We start from the raw sequence: 25,144 nt of genomic DNA on the forward strand, positions 1-25,144 counted from the left end.
ACACAGGAGCAGTGAATGGGCTGCAAGCGAGTTATCAGAATATTTGTATATAAGATTTGTTTATCCATGTATATCTTTGACGTTGTATAATTGGATGGTATAGAAATCGGTTGTTAGTCGGGCTGTTGGGGGATAAAAATTTTGGGATTGTCTATGTTTAAGCCGGCTTAACAAAAATCCTTGCAAGAAACCACCAAACTGTCATCTGCGACTCGATTTTATTCACCGTAAATTGCCGCTAAAGTTTCGGCGACCTTTTCAAGCAAGACGTCGTTCTCTTTCTCAGTGCCGACAGTGATTCTGACACCACCAGTACAGCCAGGCTCCGATCCTCGGTACCGGATGACAACGCCCTTAGTCTCAGCGAGTGATTCGTAAAGCTTCAGCGCAGTGGCGCTAGATGGAATGCCGCCAGGCTTATCCAAAATCTGAAGCAGCAAGAAATTTGAGGCGTTGCCGCCAATGAAATTGCCGACACCAGGAATCTTGGGGAACTCCCTTAGGAGCCTGTTGCGCTGTTCTACAATTGCGGCGATTTTTTTGTGCATGTTAGCAAGGCCCGCGGGGGAAAGTGCCTTCATGGCAAGGTCGCTGGTCATTGAAGAGATGTTGTAGGGAGCCTTCACGTTGTTGAGAATACGGGCGACTGGAGCGGACGCGAAGGAAACACCGAGTCTTAAACGATTAGCGTGCGTGCGTCACACAGCAATTAGCCAAGAAACTCACCGAATGCCAGCCATGCCGAATGACTTAGACAAGGTCTGCATGACAATAAGATTGTCATACTTCGTGACCCACGGAGCAAGCGAGCTTCCTGGAGGAGAGAAGTCGATGTACGCCTCGTCAACAACGACAATGCCATTCCATGTGGGGTGTGCGAGGATCTTCGCGACCGATTCAGGGTCCACGAGGCTCGCAGTGGGGTTTCCGGGCGAGCAAAGGAACACGAGGTTAATTGACGGGTCCTTGTCGAGTGCCTCGATCACAGCTTCCGTTCGGACTGGAAAGCCAGGCACCTCAAGGTCAAGATTAATGGGCACAACTTCGACATCGTTGACTTGGGCGGCAACACGGTACATGCCGTAAGTAGGCGGGCATGAGAGCAGCTTTTCCTTTCCGGGAGCTGCGAAGCACCGAATGACGGTGTCAATGCACTCGTCAGAGCCAACGCCGACGTATAAGTTCTCCGGGGTTAGTGGCTTCACAGACGCATCGTTCTTCGAGGGCTCGTTCCGCAGATTGCAGATAAGCTGCTTGACATCCTCCTGGTGGGGGTCGGGGTATCTGTGCAAGCCGGCTAATAGCTCTGCGCGGATTACGGAGCCCGCCGTCTCAGTCTCCGAGGCGACTGCATCAGTATAGATAGACGGGCCGTATGCATTCTCGTTCGCGTCGAGCAGAATGCCAGTCTTATAGTCACTAATTGAGTGTTCAGGTTAGAGAGGTGTGCACAGGCAGCATCATGTAGAAGAGGAGTTCGTACTCGCGCGCACACCGGTAAGGCTCGAGAAGTAGAATGTTAGGTCTAGTTACGGCACGTAGGTTGAATGCCGGTGACGTCAACTTCTGGACAGTCATTGTGCTATGAGGGTGAGGATATGAAAGGGAATAGCGCTGAGACGTGGAGAAGAGGCGTTAAACAAATAAATTTAGCAAGAGTCACGACCCTGATGGCCGCGGGACCCAAAATACGTAGACCAGTGTCGAAATTTACGTATGACCCAGTGGTGCGGCTCACACACGCTGGGATACGAACGAAATTTTTCGAGAAAGACGCGCTTTAGTCTTTAGCATTCGAAAGGCTCCACGATCACTGTTTTCGAACCATCTTGCGAATTGAATTCTCCAGTCTAGTTTACCACCATGCAGGCACCAGTTGTGGTTATGAGTATGTTGTCACCAACCGCAGAGGCGCGATTCGACGCGTGGAAGGGAGTAGATTACTGATATGGACTATCCAAACAGACGCGGGTGGCGAGCGCCAGACCGGCAGACGCGCGCAGATCTCGAATATCACAGCTGCGAAGACGTACGTGAAGCTACATTGAACTTGATTGTCCACTTGCTTGCGCAAGTATTGAAGCATGGTTGCTAACAGATATATTAGTGTCGCGGATATTATCCGGACGTGTCTCGGGCCCAAGGCAATGCTTAAGATGCTTCTTGATCCCATGGGCGGTAAGACGCGACATTTTAGTGGATATTGCTTGGCGGGCGAATTCGGGGATCTGACAATTATGATTTGCTGTAGGCATTGTGCTTACGAACGACGGTCACGCAATTCTTCGCGAGATCGAGGTCTCGCACCCCGCAGCTAAGAGCATGATTGAGCTCAGCAGAACTCAGGTTCGTTGCGATAGTTTTTTAGCTAGTGCGGTGGAGATTAGAAGACTGAACGATCCAATAGGACGAAGAAGTCGGCGATGGTACTACAACGGTTATTATTTTGGGTATGTGCGAAAGGTCCAAAGATCCCTTCTGCCAGCGAAATGCTAACTGTGTCAAAGCTGGCGAGATCCTGGCGTTTGCCTACCCGCACATCGAGCGAAATATCCACCCTGTTGTCATCATCGCTGCCTTTAAGCAGGCTCTTGCCGACGCGCTTGAGATTATTAACGATATCTCTATCCCAGTTAATATCGACGACGACCAGCAGATGCTCAGTTTAGTAAAGGCTTCTATCGGCACGAAGTTTGTCGCGCGATGGAGCGACTTGATGTGCAATCTGGCTCTCCAAGCCGTGCGAACCGTTGCAATTGACTTGGGTGGCAAGCGCGAGGTCGATATTAAGAGATATGCTCGTGTCGAGAAGATCCCAGGTGGACAAATTGAAGATTCCAGAGTGTTGGATGGTGTCATGCTTAACAAGGACATAACACATCCCAAGATGCGACGGAGAATAGAGAATCCGCGAATTATTCTGCTCGACTGCCCGTTGGAGTATAAAAAGGGAGAGTCTCAGACAAACATCGAGATCACGAAGGAGGAAGACTGGAACCGGATTCTTGAGATCGAGGAGGAGCAGATCAAGGCCCTCTGCGACAACATCCTGTCTTTCAATCCTGACTTGGTTATTACCGAGAAAGGCGTCTCTGGTACGTTTGGAAGGTGATGGTTCCAAGATGATGACTATTTATTAACGTGATATCATAGATCTTGCACAGCACTACCTGCTAAAGGGTAATGTGACAGCGCTTAGACGTGTCCGCAAGACCGATAACAACCGAATTGCGCGTGCCACGGGTGCCACAATCGTTAATCGAATTGAGGACCTGCGCGAAACCGATGTCGGAACAGAGTGTGGCCTGTTTAACATCGAATTGATCGGCGACGAGTATTTCACGTTCCTCACAAAGTGTAAGAGCCCGCGTGCGTGCACGATTCTGCTGCGTGGACCTAGCAAAGACATCCTCAACGAGATCGAGCGAAACCTGCAGGACGCTATGTCAGTTGCGCGAAACGTGTATTTCGAGCCCCGACTGTCGCCGGGCGGTGGTGCTACCGAGATGGCGGTGAGCGTTGGTTTGGCCGAGAAAGCTAAGAACGTGACCGGCGTTGAGCAGTGGCCGTACCGATCCGTTGCAGAGGCGATGGAGGTTATCCCGCGTACTCTTGCGCAGAACTGCGGTGCGAGCCCGATCAAGGTGCTTGCGGAGCTGAGAGCGAAGCATGCGCAGGGTCTGCACACGTGGGGCATTAATGGAGACACAGGCAAGATCGCGGATATGAATGAGTACGGCGTATGGGAGCCGGAGGTAATCAAGCTGCAAAGCATCAAGACGGCCATCGAGAGTGCGTGTTTGTTGTTGCGTGTCGATGATATCGTGAGTGGTGTACGCAAGCAGGGTGGAGACAGTGCTCCTACCGGTGGTCCTCCTCCTGGAGGCATGCCGGGTGGCATGCCTGGCATGGAGTAAGATGCTTTTGGCGGGGTATATATATACAACAAGCAGTTTGTAATTAAACGTTTTATTCTCATTATGGAAACTTGTGCTCGTGTCAGCTCTCTGCACCCTCGTGGAAGCAGCGACGAACAATATCAAGCATTGATTCTTGCTGCTCTTCGGTGAAGCGCTGGTCGCATTCTTCGACAACGCTATTGAGGATCACGAGCGAAATCGGCGCGGTATTGATAAGCTGAAGCTTCTCGGCCTTTTCAAGCTCGAAAATAGAAATCTCGGTCAGGAACTGGCGAATGGAGGCTGTGGTTTGCCGTGGCGCATCTGTCGATTTGAAGTACCCTTGGAGCTGTCCGACATTCAGCGCGTGGCGCGAACAGCACATAAACAAACAAACGCATACCTCCAGTAATACAGTTTCTAAATTCTCTGTTCTGGCTACAGTCTTCTGTCGCGAAAACTGCTTCTGGCGCCTCTTGATGTCGTTGATGTGTTGCAGAACCTCGAAGTTCGAGAGCAGCTTGTCGCGCGCAATCTCTACCTGTTGAGTGGCGTCCTGTTAGCTGACCGGCATATCCTCGGACCCATTAACGTAATACTAACCTTCATGACCGCTGCTGGTTTCTACGCGGTGATAGTGGTAGTGTCGTGGATACTACGGCGGCAAGACAATTGAAAGCTCGAGTTCAACTGCATAGAACGCCGCACGATGAACGGCGCAACTTATGATATCTAGGCAAGTGTGCAGAATTTTCAGTTTTGCGTCGGCTTTGTTGTGCTCATTTATTCTCTGTGTGCAGTTTTATGGCAAGATACATGACGAATATTTGCCGGATATTTAAGTTGCTAGTGCTCTTGGCGGTGTAGTGTCTGGGCGCTCTAAAGATGGAGGAAGTCTTGAGTGCTACTAAGACACTGGAGTCAAGCGACGCGAAAACAAGGTCTGCGCAAACCCAAGCAACGATGGCAACTGAGAAATGTGCTTTCGATGTAGTGTCATATTGGAATAGCCGCCCATCCTAGATGTGTGTGATGGTGGCATGTATGATGCTGAAGCGCCTTGCTGGAGGAAGAAGAAGGTCCCCGAGAACTTCCCAAGATTTTTTCGACTGTTGCGAGTCAGCGTTTCGTGGTTGCCAGCACACCAGACATACCAACACATTTACGCGCCGACATGCACGCAAAAAAGCGACGGCTCAGCGCGCAAGACAGTCGGACCGTGAAGAAACGCGCCGACCTGGACTCCCCTGTCAGCGGCGATGCCGTTCGTTCACCGCCCGCTCATCTGCACAACAACGACGCCGACGAAGACGAACTAGCGGTTGCTGACATCGAGATCAGTAACGTGGACGCCATGACGTACGATCACGAGCTACTCGTGTCTCTAGACACAGAGGAAGAGCTGCCGCCAATCAACGGTGATGGCCACCAGAACGGGGCGGCGGTAGCGGCGAATGGTGGCGCACACGCGAGCGAGGACGAGTTCATGGACGAGGGCGAAGTCGACGACGATACCGCAGAGGCAATCGTGACGACTGTACTTGGTGATTCTGTAGAATGGCAGCGTACGATTGAACGTGTCGTCAAGAGCGTCGTGTCAATTCGGTTCGCCCAGGTTACTGCGTTTGACTGGGAAAGCGCGCTCATCAGCGAAGCGACCGGGTTCGTGGTCGATGCCGTGCGCGGCCTGATCATGACCAACCGTCATGTCGTTGGTGCGGGGCCTTTCACCGGCACCGCCGTGTTCGACAATCACGAGGAGTGCGACGTTTTCCCACTGTACCGCGACCCTGTGCATGACTTCGGTATCCTCAGATTCGATCCTAAGTCGATCCGGCACATGCCTGTTGTCTCGCTGGAGTTGCGACCTGATTTAGCTCGTGTCGGATTGGAAATCCGTGTCGTCGGCAACGATGCAGGAGAAAAGCTCAGTATTCTAGCGGGCTTCATCAGTCGGCTCGATCGCAACGCGCCGGAGTACGGTCTCCAGTCGTACAGCGACTTCAACACCGAATACATTCAGGCTGCAGCCAGTGCAAGCGGTGGATCTAGTGGCAGTCCGGTTGTCAACATTGACGGATATGCAGTCGCTCTACAGGCCGGCGGGGCTACTCATGCGTCTACAGACTACTTCTTGCCGCTGCACCGTGGGCTGCGCGCACTTCGATGCATTCAAAACGACGAACCAATAACCCGCGGCACAATTCAGGTCCAGTGGTTACTGCGGGTGAGTTGAATTACACAGTTTTGATCACAGAATACAAGCTAATATTCTGACAGCCCTACGACGAATGCCGGAGACTTGGGCTGAGCCCCGAAATCGAGTCGCAGATGCGCGAGGCATTCCCGGATCATATCGGCTTACTGGTTGCGTTTGTCGTTCTCCCCGAAGGGCCGTCGTATGGTATGGTAGAAGAGGGCGACGCGTTGATCAAAGTCAATGATATGTATCTTTCGAACTTTGTGAAGCTGGACAAGATCCTCGACGCGTCTGTGAACGAAACTGTGAATATTGTCATCGAGCGACGGGGAAAGCTCATGAATTTTACGATCAAGGTTGGGGATTTACACGCGATCACGCCGGACCGGTATGTTGAAATCGGAGGATCCATCTTGCACAACCTGAGCTATCAGGCCGCGAGACTTTACTGCGTGCCTGTGAAGGGTGTGTTTGTGGCTCAAGACTCGCGGTCGTTTGCTGTTGGAAGAGAAAAAAAGGGTTTTATTCTAGAGAGTATCAACGACGAACCGACGCCGGACCTCGATGCATTTGTGAAAGTCATGCAGACTATTCGAGACGACCAATGGGTCGTGTGCTCGCGCAGGAATATCGAGGACATGCACACAGTATCGACAGTGGTGGTGCGTGTTGATCGGCATTGGACCGGTCCGTTTCAAATGGCTGTGCGGAACGACAAGACAGGCCTGTGGGACTTTACAGATCTAGGGACGGCGTTACCTCCGAAGCCGATCGAGCGGCAGTCGGCACTGTTTGAGGATATGGTTGACGACAGCATGAACGACTCTGTCAAGAAGCTTGTGCGGAGTTTTGTGCGCGTGACCTGCACGGTTCCACTCGTTATTGACGGTTTTCCGAACGGCGAGGTCAGCGGAGAAGGAATTGTTGTGGACGCGGAGAATGGATTCATTGTGGTTGCACGATGCATCGTCCCTTACGACCTATGCGATATTGTGATCACAATTGCTGACTCAATCATGGTGCCTGGAAAAGTTGTGTTCCTGCACCCAACTCAAGGCTACGCAATCGTGTCATACGATCCCAGTCTTGTCGACGCGCCAGTGGTCGCCGCAGTGTTGAGCTCAGAGCTCTCGCAGCGGGGTGCGGCCGTGACTTTCATGGGAACATGTGCAACCTCTTCGGTCCTCGCAGTACGGACCTATGTTGTTGACGTAACTGCAGTTTCTGTACGGGCAAGCATGGAGCCGCCGCGGTATCGTACTACTTTGCTAGAAAGTGCGACCGTGGACTCAATGCTGAGTCAGCAATGCGGGTGCGGAATCTTCGTGAATGCCGATACCGGCATCGTGAGTGCTCTCTGGCTACGTCTTATGGACGAACGCGGCCGCTCGTCGTCGTGCCAAGTCGGGTTGCCATCGTCGATGCTAGTTGGCATTCTGGGCGAGCTTCAACGTGGGGAGAAGCCTTCGGCGCGATTTCTGGACATGGACTTTGGCGCCGCGCGGATGGATCAGGCGCGAATTCGCGGGGTTCCTGAGGACTGGATTCGGAGAATTGAGCGCGAGAACAAGGAATATCGCAAGCTGTTTTACGTCAAGAAAGTCGTGTGCCCGCCTGTGGGAGAGAGTACAGACAGCAGTAGCTGCGGCGACGCATTGCAGACAGGCGACGTGATTCTGTCAGTGGACGAAAACATTGTGACGAGGGCTAGCGAACTATACGAATTGGTTCGAACCAAGGAAATCGTCAAGATGGAGATCGTCCGCCAGCGCAAGGTTCTCACGCTCAACGTGCCGACCGCTGGTACAGATGGTCTCGAGACTGACAGGGTTGTGGTGTGGTGTGGGGCAGTTCTGCAGCGTCCGCATCATGCTGTGCGTCAGCAGATCAGCAAGCTGCACTCTGGCGTGTACGTCTCTGCGCGCCAGCGCGGGTCGCCGGCTGCGCAGTACGGAATCGAGGGCACATACTTCATCACTCACGTCAACGGGCAGGCGACGCCGGATCTAGATGCGTTTGTTCAGGCCGTCACTGCGATCCCGGATCGCACGTATGTGATGCTGCGCGCCGTGACTTTTGATGATGCGCCGTGCGCGTGCTCAATCCGACTGGATTTGCACTATTTCCCCACGTTTGAGCTGGTCAAGGATACTACACAGATCGGAGTGTGGCGGCGGTTTGTGTATAAAGATGGGCAGCGGGTCGAGAGAGTGCCTGGCACGAACGGCGAAGCGGCAGCACCGATAAGGGCAGTCACTGAGCCAGTGATTGAGCCTGCTGCTGAGTCGGTAAATACTTGATAGATGAGGGAGCGGTAAATAGACACAGTGCATTAGTCACGTTCTTATCTCAAATCCAGTGCATAAATCATATACATTGGAGCTACGCCATGATGCGCATCTACTACTCTGAAGTGGCGATGGAATCTCGTAAAAATTGCGTACATGCTGACGCTTGTTTACATTCGGATTTGCAAACGGACTGGTCACGGTTTCGGACTGGACGGGATTCCCCTAGCCTAAGGCTTGAAGAATATTACACCCGAAGGCAACCGGGCCGTTGTGGCCAACTATCTACTGACTACTATCGGAGCAGACATAGTGGACAGGATCCTATGGGAATCCGGACTGTCGGCCGTGCGCGAGTTTATCGAGATTCCCTCCGCTAATAATAATAAGATGTCGCGCCATGAAATGATGCACAAGAGAAAATAGTAACAGAACGCACATGTATAGCAAACAGAATTCAAGCAAACAGAACGTAAAGAGAGGCAAACAGAGTGTAGTTTAAGCAGATCACAGAGCAAACAGAAGCGCAACAGACAATCAAACAAAAAACGAACGCGACGACACACAAACAAACAGATCGTAATCAGAGAAGCAAACAGGATAGAAGCAGAGAAGAACATTCACAGAAGGCATATAGAACAGAATCAGAGCAGAAGCACAACAGAACAGCAACAGAGATCAAGCACAACAGAACAGCACAGAGAGCAAGCACAACAGAACAGCACAGAGAGCAAGCAGAACAGAACGCAATCGGAAAGCACACAGCAGAGATCGAGGAACAGAACAAGAGCGTCAGAGAACACAAACAGGAACGCAAGTCCAAGAAACCAAGAAGCTAACACCGTCAACGCCAACCATAATGCAAGCCCAACACACAATGTGCACAAAAAACTATCATAATAAAGCAACCAGGAAGGACACAAGAAGCAACCGAAGAACAACCAGGACGATCAGGCCAACGCCAATAGAACGCGAAGAGAACTAGATCAGGAAGACACAGAGCGTGCGTAAAGCAGAAACGCAGACACAACACGGATCACGCCTCGTCGTCTGGTTGCCGACCCCTCTTGGGGGTGGATCGAAGGTAAGGGGGAATGCGAGGGAAAAGTGGGCTGCGGCGAAAGGGAAACTCATGACACGGTGCGTGCCGGCCAGGCCAGTTCGCAATTGCAAAGCCCTAGCCCGCAGGCTCACCCGTTCTCGCTTAATGGAAGACTACGCCGTACCGTGTGAGGCGGGAAGTCATTCTCTCAGTCGCACCCACTGATTGCTGCTTCTGCTGCAGCAGCGGTTTACGATTTGTATTTTATAACACGACCCATACTTGTGTCAGCCTGTATTCTTGTTCCTGATTGACGCGGATATATCAGAATATGACTGCCAGCCTGTCGCATCGAGACTTCTGTGGAATTTGCCGTATCCCTCTCGGCAGTTCCCTAATGACACCGCACAACTGATCCCATTTGGATCGTGATCTGATTTTAGACCATTGCTTCTGGTTGTTGACCTCCACACTCTGCTATTGAACCAATCATACTCCCAACGAAGCTACGATGAGTGCGACAAACTGAACTTCGGCATCTCAATTCCTGTCGGCAAGCTTCGGCATTTCGAATACAAGGACCCGCAGTTGCTTCGGCACACTCACCGAAGGCAGTGGCCCTGTGTTGTATTCCCCAAATGCCCACAAAGCCAACATACAATGCCTTTCGCAGCGCATATGGGGTGCGGAGTCGGGTTGTTAATCTGTCCAGCTGCAGCTGCGCGCAGCTTGGGCTCGGAGGTGAGCCCCACAGCACATTATCCGGTCTACAGTAGGGATCATCCAGCTCGCAGCACATTAATCTGAGGACGTGCCCGCTGCTATATCACTATCGTAGCAAAGATCGTATTGCATCAGAATATATCACAATTTTAGACAAGTCAGTTACTTGTTCTCCTTAACCCAGTCCAGCAGCTGCTTCGTGAGCTCTGTGACGGACTGATCGAGCGAGATATACTCGAGTCCAAGATCCCGGATCGACTTTGAGTTATCGACACCAAACGTCTCCGCATCCGGAGCGTCGGCAGTCGTAGGAATGCCGCTCGCGAGCTCGGGGAACGCCTTGGCGAGATCCGCGGCGATCTCGGAGAAGGAGTACTTTCCCGCGACAACAAAGTAGCGTTGATTTTCCGCCGCGGGCTTCTCGAGTGCGAGCACGTGCGCTTGCGCGACATTGCGGACGTCCACCCAAAGCGGCACGCGCGCGGGCGGGATGGTCTTGAGCGAGCCGTTCACGAGAGACCAAATGTTCGCGTTAGAGGTGTTGATCGTCTCCGGAGAGACCTTTTGAAGCATCGGACCCCACACGAGCGGCGGGTTTATGGTCGTGATAGTGAAGTTCGGCTTCTCGGTCTCGAGGAAAGACCAAGCGGACTGCTGGTGTTAGCGGGCATCAACATGATCGAGGTCTGAAGGGGATGCACACCTGCTCAGCGAAGGTCTTGGACGCACGGTAGGTAGTCGCTGGGTTGTCGCCGATCGCCTCGGCCCAGGTAACCTGTAGATCATTAGTACTGCATCAACCAGTGATCACCTCGCCACGTACCGGGTTCCAGTCCTTCTCGGTGTACACATGCTCCGGCCAATTACCCTTCGACGCATCGAGAATCGCCGCAAAGCTCGAAGTGATCACGATCCGGGACACCTGGGGCGCGTAGGCCTTGGCGGCCTCGAGGATGCTGCGGGTGCCCTTCATGGCGGGGTCGAGCAGGTCCTTCTCCGGATCGGTCACGCGGAAGTGGAACGGCGACGCGGTGTGGATGATGAAGTCCACACCTTTGACTGCCTCGTCGAAGGCGTGCTCGACGGCAATGTCGGGCACGATCACGAAAGACAGCTTGGCATCAGCCGGGTACAGCGACTTGAGGTACTCGGCTTTGTCCTGCGAGCGGACCGTCGCGACGACGGTGTAGTCCTTCTCGAGGAGGTACTTGAGAACCCAGCCGGCAATGAAGCCGGAGGCACCGGTGAGGAGGACAATCGGCATAGTGGATAGAAGAGTGGGTTGCGAGGGACAGCGGACAAGGATTGTTGGGAGGCAGGTGATTTATAAAGCTTTGGTGTCAGGCGGAGATAAAGCCGGTGGATGTAGACTGTAGACCGCATATAGCACGGCTTTAATCATTAAGTTACACCACTTACTACATCACCATCAACAATACATCGCTTTTCTCATCATAACTATTAGGCAGGTAGATAACAGGATAAAAAAACAAAGTACACTAAAAATTTCATCCGTCGTCAGCGCAAGTTAGTATTAAACAAAAAGACACAAGAGATTCCCAATATCAGACAACCGGCTACGCATTAAACAAGGAACGTATGTATATAGGAGGAGGAGTGAGAGGAGCAAGGAGACTATGAGATAAAGGTCGCCTCGTTGTAAAGAGAGCCGCTCTCCTCCAATACGTCCGCGCCAAAGGTGACCTTGATGTCCGCGGGATTGCTGTACTGGTAGATGTATGGCTTAGTGCCTGCGACGCCGGCGACGATTTTCTTGACAAATGCGGGGATCTCGGCCATGACGTCGACACGCTCGACAAGATTGGGGATCGGCGCGGCGATGACGGCATCAAGGGGGGTGGCAGTGTCGGGCGAAGTGCCCTTCCACTCGAACTTGACCTCAGTCGGCGCGGGCCAGTCGTTCTCGGAGTCTTGCAGAGTCTTTGTGTGCTCTGCGGTGTTCTCAACGGTGGCGGCGAGAATCTTGTCTCCCTTGACGACGCAACCGATGTTAACGACCTTGGAGCCGTAGGAAGGCGGGGTAGTAAACTCCATCATGACGGCGGAGATGGTGGGGCCTTGGAAGTTTGCAAAGTTCCAGCGCGCAGCGCAGTGCTGGGGCTTCATGCCCTGCAGTGCCATGACGAACATGGCAGTGCCAGAGATGTCTGGGAGTGCAACGCCATTGGCGACGAGGCTGCCGGAGACCGATGCGCGGGGCCAGAAGATGTGACGCATGGTGCCCCACGGGTGCTCTGCGTCGGTGCCGTACTTAGTGACGCCATCCTTGCCGATCTTGAAGCCCGGCGCGACGCGGGAGATTTTGATGTCAACAATTGACTTCTCGTTCACGTCGGACTTGATGGTGTAAGTCGACAGGTCCTCAGAGAGAGTAACGCTGAGGTCGTCAGCAGCAAACGACACGCGATCGTCCGAGATCTTGTAGTCGTTGAGGTGGGTCGACGTCCAGATGGACTCCTCGGGCTTGTCGGGGTGGTATATACGGCAGGTGAACTGGGAGGTGGTGTGGATGCCAGCGAGATTGGAGAGGATGATCTGCACAAAACAGACGTGGCCGGTCGCAAGCGTGAGGTAAAACACTTGGGTCTCGACATTGGTGAATGAGAGATCGCGCCACTCGAGATCAGCCTTCTCGACATCGGCGTACGGGTTCTGGCCAGGAGCAAGCGAGTCAGTGATGGCGTGGATGGCTTCAGGACCGTAGACTGGCTCTGCAGTGCCTGCGACGGCGGAGAGGCTGGACGGTCAGCGTCAGTAACAGCACGAGCGACTATGCGTGTACAACGAAATCGGCGACCATAGCAACATACCCGGATTGCACCCATTTCAGCATTGCGGTGTGAGTGTGTGGGGATGACGGAGGAGGCGGGCAGTGGTGATGGAGGCGGGGCTGGTTCTGGGGCTGGTAAAGAAGAAGACTGCGCTGGACGCGGACGATTGTCGGCTCCGGCCACTTCCGCCGCGCTGGCTATCGGTCACAATCACATGTCACATCTGCGCGGCGCGGCACGTGTCTGCGTACGCGCGCTCTTCGCGTCGCGCGTCGCGTCGCGTCTTCTCCACCCCAACATACAATGCCAGCTGCCCTCGACAACGTGTCCTCCTCGCGCGAAGTGCGTGTTTACTCTACCAGCGCCATCCCGTTGCCACAATACCGCCTTGTTCAGCTCCCGCCCGACCTTCTCGCCCTCCTCACCGACTCCTCCTCCCCCCCACCACCGCTCGTGCTCCGCTCACAAAGCTTACAAACACCCACCTACCTCTGCGCGCGTGACACCGTCTTCCAACTCCGCGAAGTCTCTCAATCCAATGCGCTCCTCTTGCTCACTCCCGACCCCGCCGCTGACGATGAAGTACGCGCTACACCGCTGCATGGCGGCTACATCGAACTCATCCCGCACACACCCAACATCGACTTATCCTTCGTACCGTACTACCACGGCCCACACAGCATCTGCATCACGCCAATGATCTCGCTTTCCCTCGCAGCTGTCGCGGCGCGGGTACCGTCAAGCAGGACTGCATTTTCACGGGCATGGACGCAGGCGTGTGGCGTGGAAATCGACGGCGTGACGTACCGCTTACATGACCAGGACGTGGTCGCGAAGCTGCTTCCCATGATGCTTACAGCGGTGCAGGCGTCTGGACTGGATCCGTGCGCTCTAGAGGCGTCCGCGGTTGCCAAGGCCGTGCGTGGGGACGACGAGCCGGACGAGAATGACGAGCCTGACTGTGTTGTTGAGGCTATACTCCGCCGCTTCTCAACCACCCCATCTGCGCGTATGTGTTGCTGGCCGTTTAATTCGCACTTACCAGCTAACAAAACAGCATATAAACTCGACACCGCCGCCCTAGCCCGCTGGTTCGGCCTCACCGTTCTCGCAGAACACGCCGACCATAGCACCGACACCGCTGCCTTCACAAACCTCTGGATCCGCGCGCTTCCTCCCCTCCTCCTTGACTCTTTCCCCGACAGCACGCCGCCGCTTTCGCTTCTCGCCGGCGAGTGCGTTCAGCCCACGCCGAACACGGTTGTATACCTGCCGTCGCGCACGTTACCCATCGAGCCGGCGGCGCGGTTGAAACGTCTGTTTTCGGTGCGCACGACCTGGCCAAGTGAGGAACTCGCAGAGTTTATGCGTGACATAGAGCCCGTGCCATCGCGCGTGGACGCATTGTTTACAAAGCACGCGCGCAGGAAGGTGGTCAAAGGCAAAGCTTTCATAAGCCGGCGCTGATGATATTCTATCAGTCTATAACATGTCTTTATCCCATGAACTACGTCAAAACAGAACTCACGAGCACCTTTGCGGTCTCGTACACCCCCAAAAAAACCGCGCCACCCATTGAAATCCACATCGTGCGGGGGGCGATCCCGCGGAAAAACCCGCGCGCGCCTTCCTCCGCCGCGATCTCCGCCACGAGCGCGCGCAGACTGGTCACCCGCGTCGCATGCAGCATCACGCGGGTCTTGAGGACATCCAACGGGGTGGTCGCAGCCGCTGCAATCCCGCCAGCTACCGCGCCGCACATCGCGCCGTCCAGCAACGAACCCCCCGTCCCATCCTCCCCGCGCCGTTGCCGTTTCAGTGCCTCGTACAAGGGAAACTGTATCGCAGTGAACGGTATCTCGCGCATGATCGTGGTCATGTATCCCCGGTACAGCCCGCGTAGCCGGCCCTCGCCGGTAGTGTTCGCGAGCACCATTTTCAACGCCGCAAGCGAAGACGGCGTGCTTGCCGACGCCTGCGCCCGTTGCTTTACAACCTCAGTCGGCACGCGCACCGTGCATGCCGCGATCTCGCCGAGTATCGCCGCCGTCATATGTGTCAACGCGTGCGCGGCCCCGTTGTGCTCCATACCACCAAACCATTCCTGCGCGTGCGGGTACAGCGCGGCATTGACGCCCTCGTAGGTGAGGAAAAATAAACTCGCAGCCGGTGAAGACCCCACAATTGCACTGCCTACGCCGCGGTACACGCCATGCCACCCCCCGTTGCGGAAGAAGCCGCCCTTGGCTTGGAGCCGGGTCTTGAGTGTGTCGATGGGGAAGAAGAACAGGTCTGTGCACGTGCCAGCCGCGCCGCCGCTCTAAAATACACCAGAAGGTCAGTCGATTGCACACACAAATCACACACAAGAACACGTACGAGCAGCGGGACGAGGACGGGGTGAGAGTCCATGTCTGAGGAGCGGAGTGGTCGCGAACACTATGGGCCAACGGCCTCCGGCCTCGAGGCCCCTGTTCACATCTGATTAACTCCGCCCGCGCCGCACCATCACCACTTTTTTCTCGCGTCGCTTCTTCCCCACACACACACACACACCCACACACACAAAATGGACCCCGTCTCAGAACCCCTGGCGACAACTTTCCTCTCTCGCGCTGATGGCTCTGCAGAATGGCTCGCTGGCTCAACACGCATTATTGCCTCTGTATCTGGTCCCATGGAAGTCCCCCGTCGCGACGAACTGCCCATACTTGCGACCCTCGAGGTGGTAGTACAGCCCGACATCGGCGTCTCCGGTACGCGCGAGCAAGCCCTGCAAGAGCAAGTGCGCCGTGCACTCATACCAGTGGTCGCGCTTGATATGCATCCTCGCACGTTAATACAGGTCGTCGTACAAATCGTCCAGGCCACGGCCGACGCAGGCGTGAAGACACGGCCCGGCATCGCGCAGGCTGCAGTCGATATGGACGTTCTCTCCGGTGCGATCAACGTCGCGTTCCTTGCACTTCTTGACGCTGGCGTCGCCATGCGCGCAACCATCTCCGCCTGTGCTCTCATCCTCCCTTCGTCCTCTTCAGCACCACCATTACTCAACCCCACCACCAAATCCCTCCTCACATCTCCCTCACCACTTGCATCTGCACACGCCATTGCGTACGAAGTCAAGGGCGGTGTTGTGGGTCGGCTATTACTATGCGAAAGCGTGGGCACGTTCACCCCCACGCAGCTGTTTTCGTGTCTCGACACCGCCGCGGAAACCTGCGCAGCCACGAACGACACTGTGCGCGCGCTCGTCGCGCGCAACATTGCGCAGTGCTCAAAATGGGCCCCAGAGTCATCATGAACTTTCACTTCTGCATTTGTACATACATAATACATCTATGGCTAAAATGTGAGGTACAGCATGCACATCATGGATGGGCCAGTGTAGATGCCGAACCAGAAGATGATGCGGCCAAAAACCTCATTGTCGCGGAAGAGCGCGGTCTTAGAGAGCTGCACGAGAGGGAGTTGGAGCATCTGTAAGACCAGCAGATATCCACGCAGCTTTTTGAAGATGACAAACATGACAAGCTCGTGCACTAGTGACGAGAGAAAGAACGTGAAGACTATGAGATTAGCACGAGCAAGACCTGTGAAAATAGAGAGAACTTACAAGTTGCGGCGTGCTTGGACACCTTGAATGCAGAGATGCTGGAGTGATAAACATGCCTTAGCAAGAACATATGCACGGGCACGTTCCAGTCGCGCGCGAACTGATCCCACTGCACAGAGTTCCACCACGGCCCGTAGAAATACCGGTCCGCAAAACATGTCAGCTCAGCGATCTCGTTGAGGATCGCTTCCCAGATCAGGTACCACGTGAGTAAATACATGAGCATGAACGGCATGATCAGCTCGAGCAGCAGCGCTGGGTACTCGAGTGCTTTGGTAGTGAACGGCAGCGCGCGCAGGCTGAGTGCGTGCATAACCACAGGGTAGAAGTACTGCTCCGCGACCATGATCATGAGGAAGAAGACGCCAAAGATGGCGGCAAGCTTCTCAAATACGTAACCCCACCGGATACGCTGCGTGCGCGGGTATTCGAGCTCGTAGAGTAATGTCGGCATCATCATATAGTCGAAGAAGTTGTACATTGTCAGGTTCTCCGGGTACACCACGCTACCACCAAGAGTTGACCGCAGCTCGCTTTTGCAAAACTCGATTTCTTCGAGCAACTTGTTCTGGTCCGCGTTATCGTCCTCGCCGTCCTTCGTCTCCTCCTCTTGCAATCCACGCAGCGCCGACTCAAACAACACGAGATTATCCCGGACGTCGGACAGGTACCCGCACACGAAGGCGTATGAGTGCTGCTTCATGAGTAGTACAAGCGAGTGCAGGCACAGAAATACGCGGCCGATCCAGGGATACCCGCGGTACATGGGCCACCAGATGGAGAGCACAAAGAAGCCGAGCTCGTACAACGACTGCAGGATCAAGCCAGAGCGCCAGCGCAACACACGCGCCGCGACAAGTTTCTGAATCGCCACGTTGGCAAATGTCAACAAAAAGAAGACAAGGTCGGTAAGACCGATCTTGAATATGTCGCGCCACAGAATGCGCACAATGTGCGTGGGGAGAAGGTAGCCTGTCGTGCGGTAGTTGACGGTCATTGTCCGCGCAAACAGCACGAACGTGCCAAGCCAGAACGGCGTATAAAATCCGGCAAAAATAGAAGTCTTAGATGCGTCGTCCTCGAGAATCGAGGTGTGTGGGGCAAATTTGACGTCGCCGAACCGTCGTCGCCGCGGCCGCGTGGTTGTTGCCGCGACGGTCGTCTTGGTGGTCTGGGTCGTGGTTGTAGTGGTGGTGGTAGACACGGAAGCCTCGACCCGCACCTCGCTCGCATCGTCGTCGTCCTGATTCTCCACTGCCTTGGCCTCCTGGCCGTCCTCGCGCATGATCATGGATATGCTCTCCTTCGTCTCGTCCGCAAGGTGTCGGCCGTGGTACGACGGTCGGTGGGCGCGGTAGAGCTTCAGGTTCTCGGCGGAGGTGTTGCGCGAAACTGCTGGCAGTGGCGACGGTGCACGGTTGGCAGGGTTGAGGTCCGGATCGGTCATGTTTGTGCGGTGGGCGGAGAGGTGTGAGGGAATGGAGGGTGTGGAGGTGTGCTGTCTGATTTACGCGAACCGCGGCGAACCGCGACTTACCGGGCACAGCGTCATCCACTGGCCCCTGCTGCCGCCGCACGGCAATTACTCCCATCCAGGCAAAGTCATCAAAACTCCGCTTAATTGCGTCTCCAAATGCTATCAAAAGTACAAAGAAAGTTACACAAAAACGCCTCTCGTATAATAACATGAACTCGTCTATTCAACGCACGAGGATGCGCTCGCGCACAATGAACTGGTCGCCCTTGGCCATGAGCAGCTTGTCGCCCCAGGAAGAGTTCGCGGGGAGCGTGTACATGCAGCGCACGGCATAGCGCAGCTTGGAGTATGTGGACAGGGTGGGCTCGGACGGCGCCCATTTGGCGTCGTCGTCGCTCTCGTCCACGCCGCCTTCGTCCTCGAAGATGGTAAAGTTGGCGAACGCGCTGGCCATGCGGCCCGCACCGGGGGAGCTCGACATCGAGCTTGGCGCGAAGCTCGAGGGGGACACCGAGAGGGACGGCACGACAGGCGCTGCAGACGACGGACTCGTGGCCACATAGTCCTCCTCGTCCGAGTTCTCGTGCTCGTGAATTGCAGTGGTGGCAGGCGTGCGACGGCGGTAGTACAGTTCGTCCTCCTCGTCTTCCTCCTCGTGCACGGCATCGGCAGCCTGCACCTCGCGCACGGCACGCACGGCGTCGGCAGCCTCAGCCGCCTCCTCGGCCGCGCGACGCGCCGCCGAGCGATACGACGTGTGTCGCGCGGAAGGCAGCACGCGACGACGACGCCGCGAAGGAATCGTGCGATAACGCGGGATCGTACGCTCGTCCAGGGGCAGCGCGAGATCGCATGCCGCGTGCATTGACGCAGTCCACTCAATGCACTCGCGCGCGTCAGCACAAAGAAAGAGGAACTGCTGGCCCTCGGCGCGCACGCGGATGACGTTTGACTTTTTCTTGTAGTCGGTGGCCAGGCCGATCTGCGCGTACTGCAGGGTGTAGGAGCGGATGAGGCGAGAAGGGGCGAGCATGGACTCGGGGAGGCCGAGGAGCATGGCGGGCGAGGGACATGGCGAGGGGAATCCCGTGGAGGAGGGGGAGCATGCGGGCGAGAGTGATGCAAGCGAGGATGCGGAGGATGCGTTGGAGGAGGATGCGGAGGGGTGCCAGGAAAAGGGGTCGATCGTGTCTGCGGCAGGGGTGGCGGCAGACGCGGCGGAAGAAGACGCGTCCGAGACGGAGGCGGAGCGCCAGGGCAGTGCCGCAACGACGCGCGAGACGGGTGCAGCGGCAGCCTGGGCGCCCGAGCCCACGGGATGCAGCGTGGCAGGCGCCTTGTAGATGTTGAGCTGCGTGTTGTTGAGCACGGCGATCACGGTCTGCCAGCTGCGCACCGGCGCAGTCTCGAGCGGCGAGAGCAGCTCCATCTTGCGCGAGAGCACTGCTGCGCGCAACAGCGTGCTGCTGTAAGGGGGGAGCTGCTCGCACCCCTCCTCCTCGCGCGGCTGCACCGGCCCAGCCACCGGCGTCACCGTCGGTCGGCGCGGAGCGTACTCCGGCGGCGCGGACGCCGTCGTGCTGAGCAGCGGCGCGGAGAGCGTGCGGTAGAAGTGGTTCGCGGCGGGGACGGGCAGAGCGAGGTCGCCGGGCCTGAAGCCACCGGGCGGTGCGGCCGGGGCGGTGTTTGCTGCGATCGCGGCGGCCAGCATGGGGGGAATGGGAACGGCAGGGGACGGCGCCGCGGGAGGGCGCGCTGGCGCAGCAGCGTGCGGGTCGGACGCGGAGCGCGAGCGCAGGCCGCGCAGGAACGGCATGGGTGCAGAGAGGTGGGCGGCGGTGAGCGCAGTGGAGAGGGGCAGCCGCGATATAAGCGCAGGTGCGCGCTTTGATAAGTTCCCCGCGACCCGGCCAGGCCCCCCCGGCCTCGCCGCTTAATTCTCGGCCCGCGTGTTGCCGCGCACTCTATTCTGACGTCACTCTACCATCACCGCTGCTCGTACGCCGCTCCGAACGCCGCCAGCACGCAGGCCGCCTTCGCCGCATAGCCCTCCTCTCGCCGTGCCGCCTCCGTCCGCAGCACCTTCTCCACGCGAGCCGCCAGGCCCGGCTGCCCCTCCACCCACCCCTTACCCACGACCGCCAGATCGCCCAGCGCCTCGACCACCCGCACCTTGCCCTCCCAGCTCCGGCCCGCGCACGCCGCGATCAGCGCCTCGAACAGCGCGGCCGCCTTCGCGGCGTCGCCTTCCGTAGAGACCACCGCCTTGCCCGCCTGCCGCGCCGCCTCCGCCACCGCGAGCGCCGCCGTCTGGCGCACCTGCCACCGCGTGCTCTCGTTGCACCGGGCTGCGACCCGTAGAATCTCCAGCAGGTGCTGCCGCACTGCGCCGCTCCCGCCCCCGTTCTCCGTCCAGACGCTCTCAAACTGCTCCCGCACCACCTTGGTGCCGTCTTGGCGACCCACGTAGGCGAGTCCTAACACGGCGCCCGCGGTAGCGCTCCGCATCACTTTCTCCCCGCCCTGCTTGCTCACAGCGCGCACGACCGCGCCGCTCACGAGTCGCGCGCGATCCTCCTCGCCGTTCTCGATATACTCCTTCTCCGCCCACGCGACCACGTCCCGAACGCTCCCCGCGCCAACGACGCGGCATAAATAACCCGCCGCCGTCGCGAATGATCGCGCGACGGTCTCGTTGCGGTCCGTCAGCTGTGTTAGCACCGTCTTCAGCAGCCTGTCCCCGCTGCGGCCGAGCACACTCCCATGCCGCACCACGAGCAGCACCACGACACGACTGCTGCCAACCTTCGACGGCAGGCCCACGCTCTTGCGAATAACCGCCTGCACCTTGCTCGCGATCTCTTTGACCGCGTCCGCCCCGGAGACAATCTCAATGCAGTGCTCAATCGCCTCCATCATCGGCGACCCCCGCACGCTCGCAAGTCGCGTTGCATCGATTGCGCTTCCTGTAAGCCCATACTTGTCTGCGTTCAGGGCAATGTAATTAACTGCCTGCGGCTCCTGCGTCGAGAGTAGCTGCAGTAGCTCTTCAATCACCGTCCCCGCAAACGGTCGCACCACAACACCGCCTTTCTTCACGAGCTGTAGTATTGTCTCCAGCGCGAACGCGCGCACTTCTTCCGCCTGCGACTGCAATCCGCTGTTGCCAAGCAAAAACGGCAACACCCGCTCCAGCATCGCCGCGCCGCCCCGCCCACTGTCAAGTCGTCGCACAAGTCCGCGCGCAAGAGACCGGCACAGCGCAACCGCCTGCGTCCTCACGCTCTCCTTGATATCGTCCAGCGCTCGGAAACTCATCTGCCAGATCCGCTCCAACTCGTTCTCGTACTTGCTCGGCTTGGAACTAGAAAGCAGATCCTCAAGCGCGGCACAGCTCGCCTGCCGCACACGCCACTCCCGGTCGCCAATCCGCGTCAGCAGCTCCTCTAGAATCCCGTCAAACTGCGCCTCAACAATACTCCCCGAGTCAGAAACAAGAGCATCCCAGATATCCTTCATCGACTGCTGTACCGCCACGTTCGGATCATACCGATACCGGTACAGCTTCGGCACGAGATTCTTCGCCAGTCGCGGGTTCGACAGAATGATATCTTCCAGACTGGCCTTCGCTAGAATCGATCCCAGTCCGAACGCCGCGCCCTTCCGCGTCGACCAGATCGCAGAGCTGCTCGCCAGCGACATGAACTTGTAGATCAAACTCGGGTCGCCGGCCTCCGACGCAAGGCTCATGATCTGCGCTTGTTAGCCCTATCCATCTCACTTTCCCCTCTCCAAACTCACATCCTTATACGTCGAAACCGATCCCTCGCCAGTGTTCAAAACACCGGAATCAAATAGCTGCGTCTCCGCCGACACCCGACCCGCCGCGTTCGTCCGCGTATCCGACGTAAATGACGACACAAGACTCCGCACCAGATCCTCCCTCAGTGCGGCATTGCCGCAGTCATACACGAGTCCAAGTCCCCGCGACGCCGACTCCTGAATCACGTCATCCCGGTCGCCCAACAGCCCCAGAAACGCGAAATGCAGCTGCTGCAACCGCTCCGTCGCCGCCGACATGTGTCCGCAAAACTGCATCGCGCTCAGCAGCCATATGCACGTTGCCTTCTTCAGCGCCGGTTTGGTCGTCTTGCACAGCCCCAGCAGGTTGTCGAGTACATCCCCTAACACGTTCGGCTCGTTCTCAAACGTCGCCTCAACTCTGCTGCCTTGGATATCGATCGACCGCCGCAGAACCGTAGCACCCCATCCACCGGCAATGCACGCAAGCGCCTCACCGCTTGAAAACAGAAACTCAACCTGCTTCGTGTCGTACAGTGCCAAAATCGCTTCCACCGCTTGCAGCTTCACAGCCGCGTCGCACGACGACACCATCACGTTGCCAAATGCCGCCATAGCGCGCTCGTCCTTCTTATTCTTCACTGCAGTCAACAAAATCTCCGCACCCTTCGCAACGTCCTCGGCCGAGCACACCGACAGAACCTTGTACATCCCGAGCTGCGACATCGCAACCATCGCGACGTCCCGCAGTGCCTCCACCGGCTGGTCCAGCGCCGCAACAACAATTTTCACAAACTTGTGAACCTCCGCCGCGTCGATCAGCTCTAGTCGTCCTGTAAAGTTCAGTCGCGCAAGCATATACGCTACCGCAGCAATCGCGCCGTGCGTTCGTGGGAATCGACTTGTCTCGGTCGTCTCCGCGTAGCCAATATACTTTCTTACTAACTCCTTCACAGTAGCTTCGTCGCCCAGTGCGTCCGTCGTGACAAGAACACCCGCCGCGTGCGCCGCAATCAGCCGTGTCTCAGCCTTTGAGCTCCACATCAATGCCTCAAGCGACTCTAGCTTGCCGTCCCACATCGCAACCATCTGCGGCGGACTCAGGCTCAGCACTTCAATCCACATCTTCCCAATATCCACCAATCCGGGCTTGCCGGACGCAAACCCGTCATAGAGTATCCCCATATATCGGCGCATCTCCGGCAAGTCGGACCAGTCTCGCAGTAATTCCACTACGCACGACCGCGCGCCTTCGTCAAACTCGACCGCCTCCTCCAGCTTATGTTGCCACCCTTCGTCGATAATCGAAAGCTGGGGCTTCGACTCTAGCGCCTTCATAAACAAAATCTCACGCATGAACTTGATCGCCTCCACAAAAAGCTCCGGTGCCAGGTTCTCAATAGTTGCGCTCCCGCTTGCATGTGCGGGCTCGTCCGTCCACCATGACTGGATCATATACTCCAGCATTGCAATAAAATCCGGAAACTCGTACTCCCGTCCGGTAAAGTCTTCAGGGTTGTTGGTTTTGAAATCCGGTCGGTGCAGCTTCCGGTACCAATACGGGTGCAATCCCTTCCTCGCCTCGGCGATAACGTCGGCCTGGTTACTCGGATCGAGACCAAGTAAGCAAATAAACCGCGCCTGCGGATCGCTGAACGCGTACGCGGCCACGCAGTAGCGCAGCGCAAGGTACTGGCAGTTCGAGTTCGTCGTCGGCAATAGAAACTGGTTCTCCAAAATCAGACGCAAATCGTCAATGAAATCCGCACAAAACTGCGGCAAAACAGGAATCAGCGAGCTTAGCGCCTCCTGGATCGAGGGTCGCATGTCCGGGATGTCACTGCGCAGACTCTCAAACAAGAAGTCAACTACCGCAGTGTCGCTTCCCGCAAGCGACGGCGAGCGGCGGATTAGCGAGCCAATCGCCTCGTACGCAAACCCGCGCAGCGAGCGTTCCTGCGGGTTCGAAGATGCGTGAGACTTAGGCCACCCGCAGTGCATAATCCACGAGTGCAACACCTTCACAAACTCTGGCGCAATGGGATCCAAAACCTCGGTCTTCCCCATCTTTCCCACCCAGTGCACAAACTCAATCGCGGCTGTGTTCTCGCGTACAGACTCGGATTGCACGCCTTCCTCAATCGCGTTGATCATCTCCGGCGCCGTGTTCGCCGCAAGACGGCTCTTACAGAATAGCTGAAAGATGCGCGTGCGGAACTTGGCTGGCACAGGCGGCGTATTCTCATCGCCAAGGAAAAGCACATAGAGACCTTTGACAATCTCCTCGCTCTCATAGTCAACCGTGACCTTCTTGAGCGCGTCTTCAGAGGCACTCACAACTTCAGTGATATTGTCCATGGAGCCCGCGAGACATGGCCAAAAACGCTCCACGTCATTTAGTACAGAAAGCGCAAAACGTATGACTGACTGCTTGATCTGCACAAGCGTCATCGGGGGTATCGTGTCCTTAGAGTTGGAGGTGAGGAACTCGAACTCTGCCGGTGGCACGCCGGGACAGCAGAGCGGGACAGGTGGCTCCGCGGCAGTGAATACGGCGAGGTTGAGCAAAATGACACTCGTAAAATGTTCCGAGAGAAACACTGCGTCCGCAGGCGAGGTGTCAAAGCCAAACTTTTCGCGAAGGTTGTCTTCCTCTGCCGAGCCTCGGTCCGGCGCTTTCCACTGCGGGAGCAGCTTGAGGATAATCGCGAACAAAGTCTTTTGGTAAGATCGCTCGTAACTCGCGATACTCTTGATAAAGTCGGGGAGGATCGCGCTTTGTTGCTGTGTCTGTTAGTTCGGCCCAGATCAAGAGGCGGCAAGCAAACGTTACCTCCTCACTGAGACGGTTAACACCCATCTGAGCGTACATGAGGCAGAAATTGCGCAGTAACGCACTGTCATTTTCGACTTTCGGATTCCTAAACTGCGCCAGGAGTGATTCGACTGGCAGCGAGATCGTGCTAGATGAAAAAATGTGAGCATCAAAGATCGGAGTTCCAGAACATACGCCTTGGGCTCTACTCTGAGCCGGCGGATCGCAGACGTGAACAGGAAAAAGAACGTACTTTGACCTGATCCGCGTATTGATGTGATTGCAGATCGAGACGACCTTATTCCGGACGGCCTCGTGTGGGGACGCGAGTTTCAGCAGAAGCGGGACGAGGTACACCTTAAGCAACGCCTCAAGTTTGCCGTCGGAGTTTGCTAGCGCGATGCGCAGCTCGACCTTGTTGACAAGTGCAAGCTCTGCGTCGGCCATGGCGCTGATAATGTGCACGAGAGAAAGCAAGAATAGAGAGCGGG

General features: G+C 56.4%; 13 protein-coding genes across 13 annotated transcripts; 4 read left to right on the forward strand and 9 right to left on the reverse strand.

The window, feature by feature from the left end:
• Positions 1-81: 81 nt before the first annotated feature.
• On the reverse strand, positions 82-1,635 carry V1518DRAFT_394530 (pyridoxal phosphate-dependent transferase). The gene is made up of 3 exons (XM_066901797.1): positions 1,484-1,635; positions 727-1,419; positions 82-675 (listed from the first exon to the last, which is right to left on the reverse strand). The coding sequence occupies exons 1-3, from the start codon at positions 1,576-1,578 to the stop codon at positions 219-221; spliced, it is 1,245 nt and encodes a 414-aa protein (XP_066759058.1). The 5' UTR covers positions 1,579-1,635; the 3' UTR covers positions 82-218.
• A 140-nt stretch (positions 1,636-1,775) lies between these two features.
• On the forward strand, positions 1,776-4,050 carry V1518DRAFT_417856 (chaperonin Cpn60/TCP-1 family). Its single transcript, XM_066904409.1, has 7 exons — positions 1,776-1,888; positions 1,966-2,029; positions 2,108-2,178; positions 2,252-2,346; positions 2,408-2,450; positions 2,508-3,095; positions 3,154-4,050. Exons 1-7 carry the CDS (start codon positions 1,864-1,866, stop codon positions 3,915-3,917), a joined length of 1,650 nt encoding a protein of 549 aa, XP_066759059.1. The 5' UTR covers positions 1,776-1,863; the 3' UTR covers positions 3,918-4,050.
• V1518DRAFT_417858 (RNA polymerase) lies at positions 3,954-4,996 on the reverse strand. Its single transcript, XM_066904410.1, has 3 exons — positions 4,503-4,996; positions 4,303-4,440; positions 3,954-4,248 (listed from the first exon to the last, which is right to left on the reverse strand). Exons 1-3 carry the CDS (start codon positions 4,506-4,508, stop codon positions 4,000-4,002), a joined length of 393 nt encoding a protein of 130 aa, XP_066759060.1. The 5' UTR covers positions 4,509-4,996; the 3' UTR covers positions 3,954-3,999.
• Positions 4,997-5,385: 389 nt separating this feature from the next.
• V1518DRAFT_374411 (trypsin-like cysteine/serine peptidase domain-containing protein) lies at positions 5,386-8,399 on the forward strand (the record flags this gene model as incomplete). Its single annotated transcript, XM_066901461.1, has 2 exons — positions 5,386-6,126; positions 6,180-8,399. 2 exons carry the CDS (start codon positions 5,386-5,388, stop codon positions 8,397-8,399), a joined length of 2,961 nt encoding a protein of 986 aa, XP_066759061.1.
• A 4-nt stretch (positions 8,400-8,403) lies between these two features.
• V1518DRAFT_417861 (uncharacterized protein) lies at positions 8,404-9,505 on the reverse strand (the record flags this gene model as incomplete). Its single annotated transcript, XM_066904411.1, has 1 exon — positions 8,404-9,505. A coding segment is annotated over exon 1 (335 nt), but the record flags the coding sequence as incomplete, so codon positions are not given.
• Positions 9,506-10,195: 690 nt separating this feature from the next.
• V1518DRAFT_417864 (uncharacterized protein) lies at positions 10,196-11,509 on the reverse strand. The gene is made up of 3 exons (XM_066904412.1): positions 10,976-11,509; positions 10,856-10,927; positions 10,196-10,803 (listed from the first exon to the last, which is right to left on the reverse strand). Exons 1-3 carry the CDS (start codon positions 11,414-11,416, stop codon positions 10,315-10,317), a joined length of 1,002 nt encoding a protein of 333 aa, XP_066759063.1. The 5' UTR covers positions 11,417-11,509; the 3' UTR covers positions 10,196-10,314.
• Positions 11,510-11,518: 9 nt separating this feature from the next.
• On the reverse strand, positions 11,519-13,090 carry V1518DRAFT_417867 (oxidative stress survival, Svf1-like protein). The gene is made up of 2 exons (XM_066904413.1): positions 12,984-13,090; positions 11,519-12,910 (listed from the first exon to the last, which is right to left on the reverse strand). Exons 1-2 carry the CDS (start codon positions 13,004-13,006, stop codon positions 11,788-11,790), a joined length of 1,146 nt encoding a protein of 381 aa, XP_066759064.1. The 5' UTR covers positions 13,007-13,090; the 3' UTR covers positions 11,519-11,787.
• Positions 13,091-13,238: 148 nt separating this feature from the next.
• V1518DRAFT_417869 (sister chromatid cohesion protein Dcc1) lies at positions 13,239-14,500 on the forward strand. Its single transcript, XM_066904414.1, has 2 exons — positions 13,239-13,953; positions 14,002-14,500. The coding sequence occupies exons 1-2, from the start codon at positions 13,248-13,250 to the stop codon at positions 14,409-14,411; spliced, it is 1,116 nt and encodes a 371-aa protein (XP_066759065.1). The 5' UTR covers positions 13,239-13,247; the 3' UTR covers positions 14,412-14,500.
• Positions 14,324-15,384, reverse strand: V1518DRAFT_441704 (mitochondrial carrier). Its single transcript, XM_066906430.1, has 2 exons — positions 15,324-15,384; positions 14,324-15,264 (listed from the first exon to the last, which is right to left on the reverse strand). Exons 1-2 carry the CDS (start codon positions 15,354-15,356, stop codon positions 14,452-14,454), a joined length of 846 nt encoding a protein of 281 aa, XP_066759066.1. The 5' UTR covers positions 15,357-15,384; the 3' UTR covers positions 14,324-14,451.
• On the forward strand, positions 15,384-16,295 carry V1518DRAFT_417871 (ribosomal protein S5 domain 2-type protein). The gene has a single exon (XM_066904415.1). The coding sequence runs from the start codon at positions 15,514-15,516 to the stop codon at positions 16,246-16,248; it is 735 nt and encodes a 244-aa protein (XP_066759067.1). The 5' UTR covers positions 15,384-15,513; the 3' UTR covers positions 16,249-16,295.
• V1518DRAFT_295962 (MBOAT, membrane-bound O-acyltransferase family-domain-containing protein) lies at positions 16,027-18,116 on the reverse strand. The gene is made up of 2 exons (XM_066901089.1): positions 16,561-18,116; positions 16,027-16,513 (listed from the first exon to the last, which is right to left on the reverse strand). The coding sequence occupies exons 1-2, from the start codon at positions 18,005-18,007 to the stop codon at positions 16,290-16,292; spliced, it is 1,671 nt and encodes a 556-aa protein (XP_066759068.1). The 5' UTR covers positions 18,008-18,116; the 3' UTR covers positions 16,027-16,289.
• Position 18,117: 1 nt separating this feature from the next.
• On the reverse strand, positions 18,118-19,910 carry V1518DRAFT_295961 (uncharacterized protein). The gene has a single exon (XM_066901088.1). The coding sequence runs from the start codon at positions 19,851-19,853 to the stop codon at positions 18,261-18,263; it is 1,593 nt and encodes a 530-aa protein (XP_066759069.1). The 5' UTR covers positions 19,854-19,910; the 3' UTR covers positions 18,118-18,260.
• Positions 19,911-20,023: 113 nt separating this feature from the next.
• On the reverse strand, positions 20,024-24,619 carry V1518DRAFT_374772 (proteasome stabiliser-domain-containing protein; the record flags this gene model as incomplete). The annotated part of the gene is made up of 2 exons (XM_066901472.1): positions 20,024-21,790; positions 21,839-24,619. Coding segments are annotated over 2 exons (4,548 nt in total), but the record flags the coding sequence as incomplete, so codon positions are not given.
• Positions 24,620-25,144: the final 525 nt, after the last annotated feature.

Source organism: Limtongia smithiae, assembly GCF_038497785.1.
Source record: "Limtongia smithiae strain NRRL Y-17922 unplaced genomic scaffold V1518scaffold_7, whole genome shotgun sequence".
Lineage (NCBI taxonomy): Eukaryota > Fungi > Ascomycota > Lipomycetes > Lipomycetales > Lipomycetaceae > Limtongia > Limtongia smithiae.

Coding starts and splice junctions, on each gene's coding strand:
- V1518DRAFT_394530 (XM_066901797.1), bottom strand. CDS start 1,578: ATGACTGTCCAGAAGTTGACGTCACCGGCATTCAACCTACGTGCCGTA. Junction 1,420..1,483: donor CCTTACCGGTGTGCGCGCGA/GTACGAACTCCT, acceptor ACACTCAATTAG/TGACTATAAGACTGGCATTC. Junction 676..726: donor TTCGGCATGGCTGGCATTCG/GTGAGTTTCTTG, acceptor TAATCGTTTAAG/ACTCGGTGTTTCCTTCGCGT.
- V1518DRAFT_417867 (XM_066904413.1), bottom strand. CDS start 13,006: ATGCTGAAATGGGTGCAATCCGG. Junction 12,911..12,983: donor CTGAAATGGGTGCAATCCGG/GTATGTTGCTAT, acceptor CTGACCGTCCAG/CCTCTCCGCCGTCGCAGGCA.
- V1518DRAFT_417871 (XM_066904415.1), top strand. CDS start 15,514: ATGGACCCCGTCTCAGAACCCCTGGCGACAACTTTCCTCTCTCGCGCT.
- V1518DRAFT_417864 (XM_066904412.1), bottom strand. CDS start 11,416: ATGCCGATTGTCCTCCTCACCGGTGCCTCCGGCTTCATTGCCGGCTGG. Junction 10,928..10,975: donor CCGAGAAGGACTGGAACCCG/GTACGTGGCGAG, acceptor AATGATCTACAG/GTTACCTGGGCCGAGGCGAT. Junction 10,804..10,855: donor CCAAGACCTTCGCTGAGCAG/GTGTGCATCCCC, acceptor TAACACCAGCAG/TCCGCTTGGTCTTTCCTCGA.
- V1518DRAFT_417856 (XM_066904409.1), top strand. CDS start 1,864: ATGCAGGCACCAGTTGTGGTTATGA. Junction 2,179..2,251: donor GCTTCTTGATCCCATGGGCG/GTAAGACGCGAC, acceptor GATTTGCTGTAG/GCATTGTGCTTACGAACGAC. Junction 2,451..2,507: donor TACAACGGTTATTATTTTGG/GTATGTGCGAAA, acceptor ACTGTGTCAAAG/CTGGCGAGATCCTGGCGTTT.
- V1518DRAFT_417858 (XM_066904410.1), bottom strand. Junction 4,249..4,302: donor TAGAAACTGTATTACTGGAG/GTATGCGTTTGT, acceptor AATGTCGGACAG/CTCCAAGGGTACTTCAAATC.
- V1518DRAFT_295962 (XM_066901089.1), bottom strand. CDS start 18,007: ATGACCGATCCGGACCTCAACCCTGCCAACCGTGCACCGTCGCCACTG. Junction 16,514..16,560: donor GTCCAAGCACGCCGCAACTT/GTAAGTTCTCTC, acceptor CTAATCTCATAG/TCTTCACGTTCTTTCTCTCG.
- V1518DRAFT_441704 (XM_066906430.1), bottom strand. CDS start 15,356: ATGGACTCTCACCCCGTCCTCGTCCCGCTGCTC. Junction 15,265..15,323: donor CCGTCCTCGTCCCGCTGCTC/GTACGTGTTCTT, acceptor GGTGTATTTTAG/AGCGGCGGCGCGGCTGGCAC.
- V1518DRAFT_295961 (XM_066901088.1), bottom strand. CDS start 19,853: ATGCCGTTCCTGCGCGGCCTGCGCTCGCGCTCCGCGTCCGACCCGCAC.
- V1518DRAFT_417869 (XM_066904414.1), top strand. CDS start 13,248: ATGCCAGCTGCCCTCGACAACGTGTCCTCCTCGCGCGAAGTGCGTGTT. Junction 13,954..14,001: donor CTCAACCACCCCATCTGCGC/GTATGTGTTGCT, acceptor CTAACAAAACAG/CATATAAACTCGACACCGCC.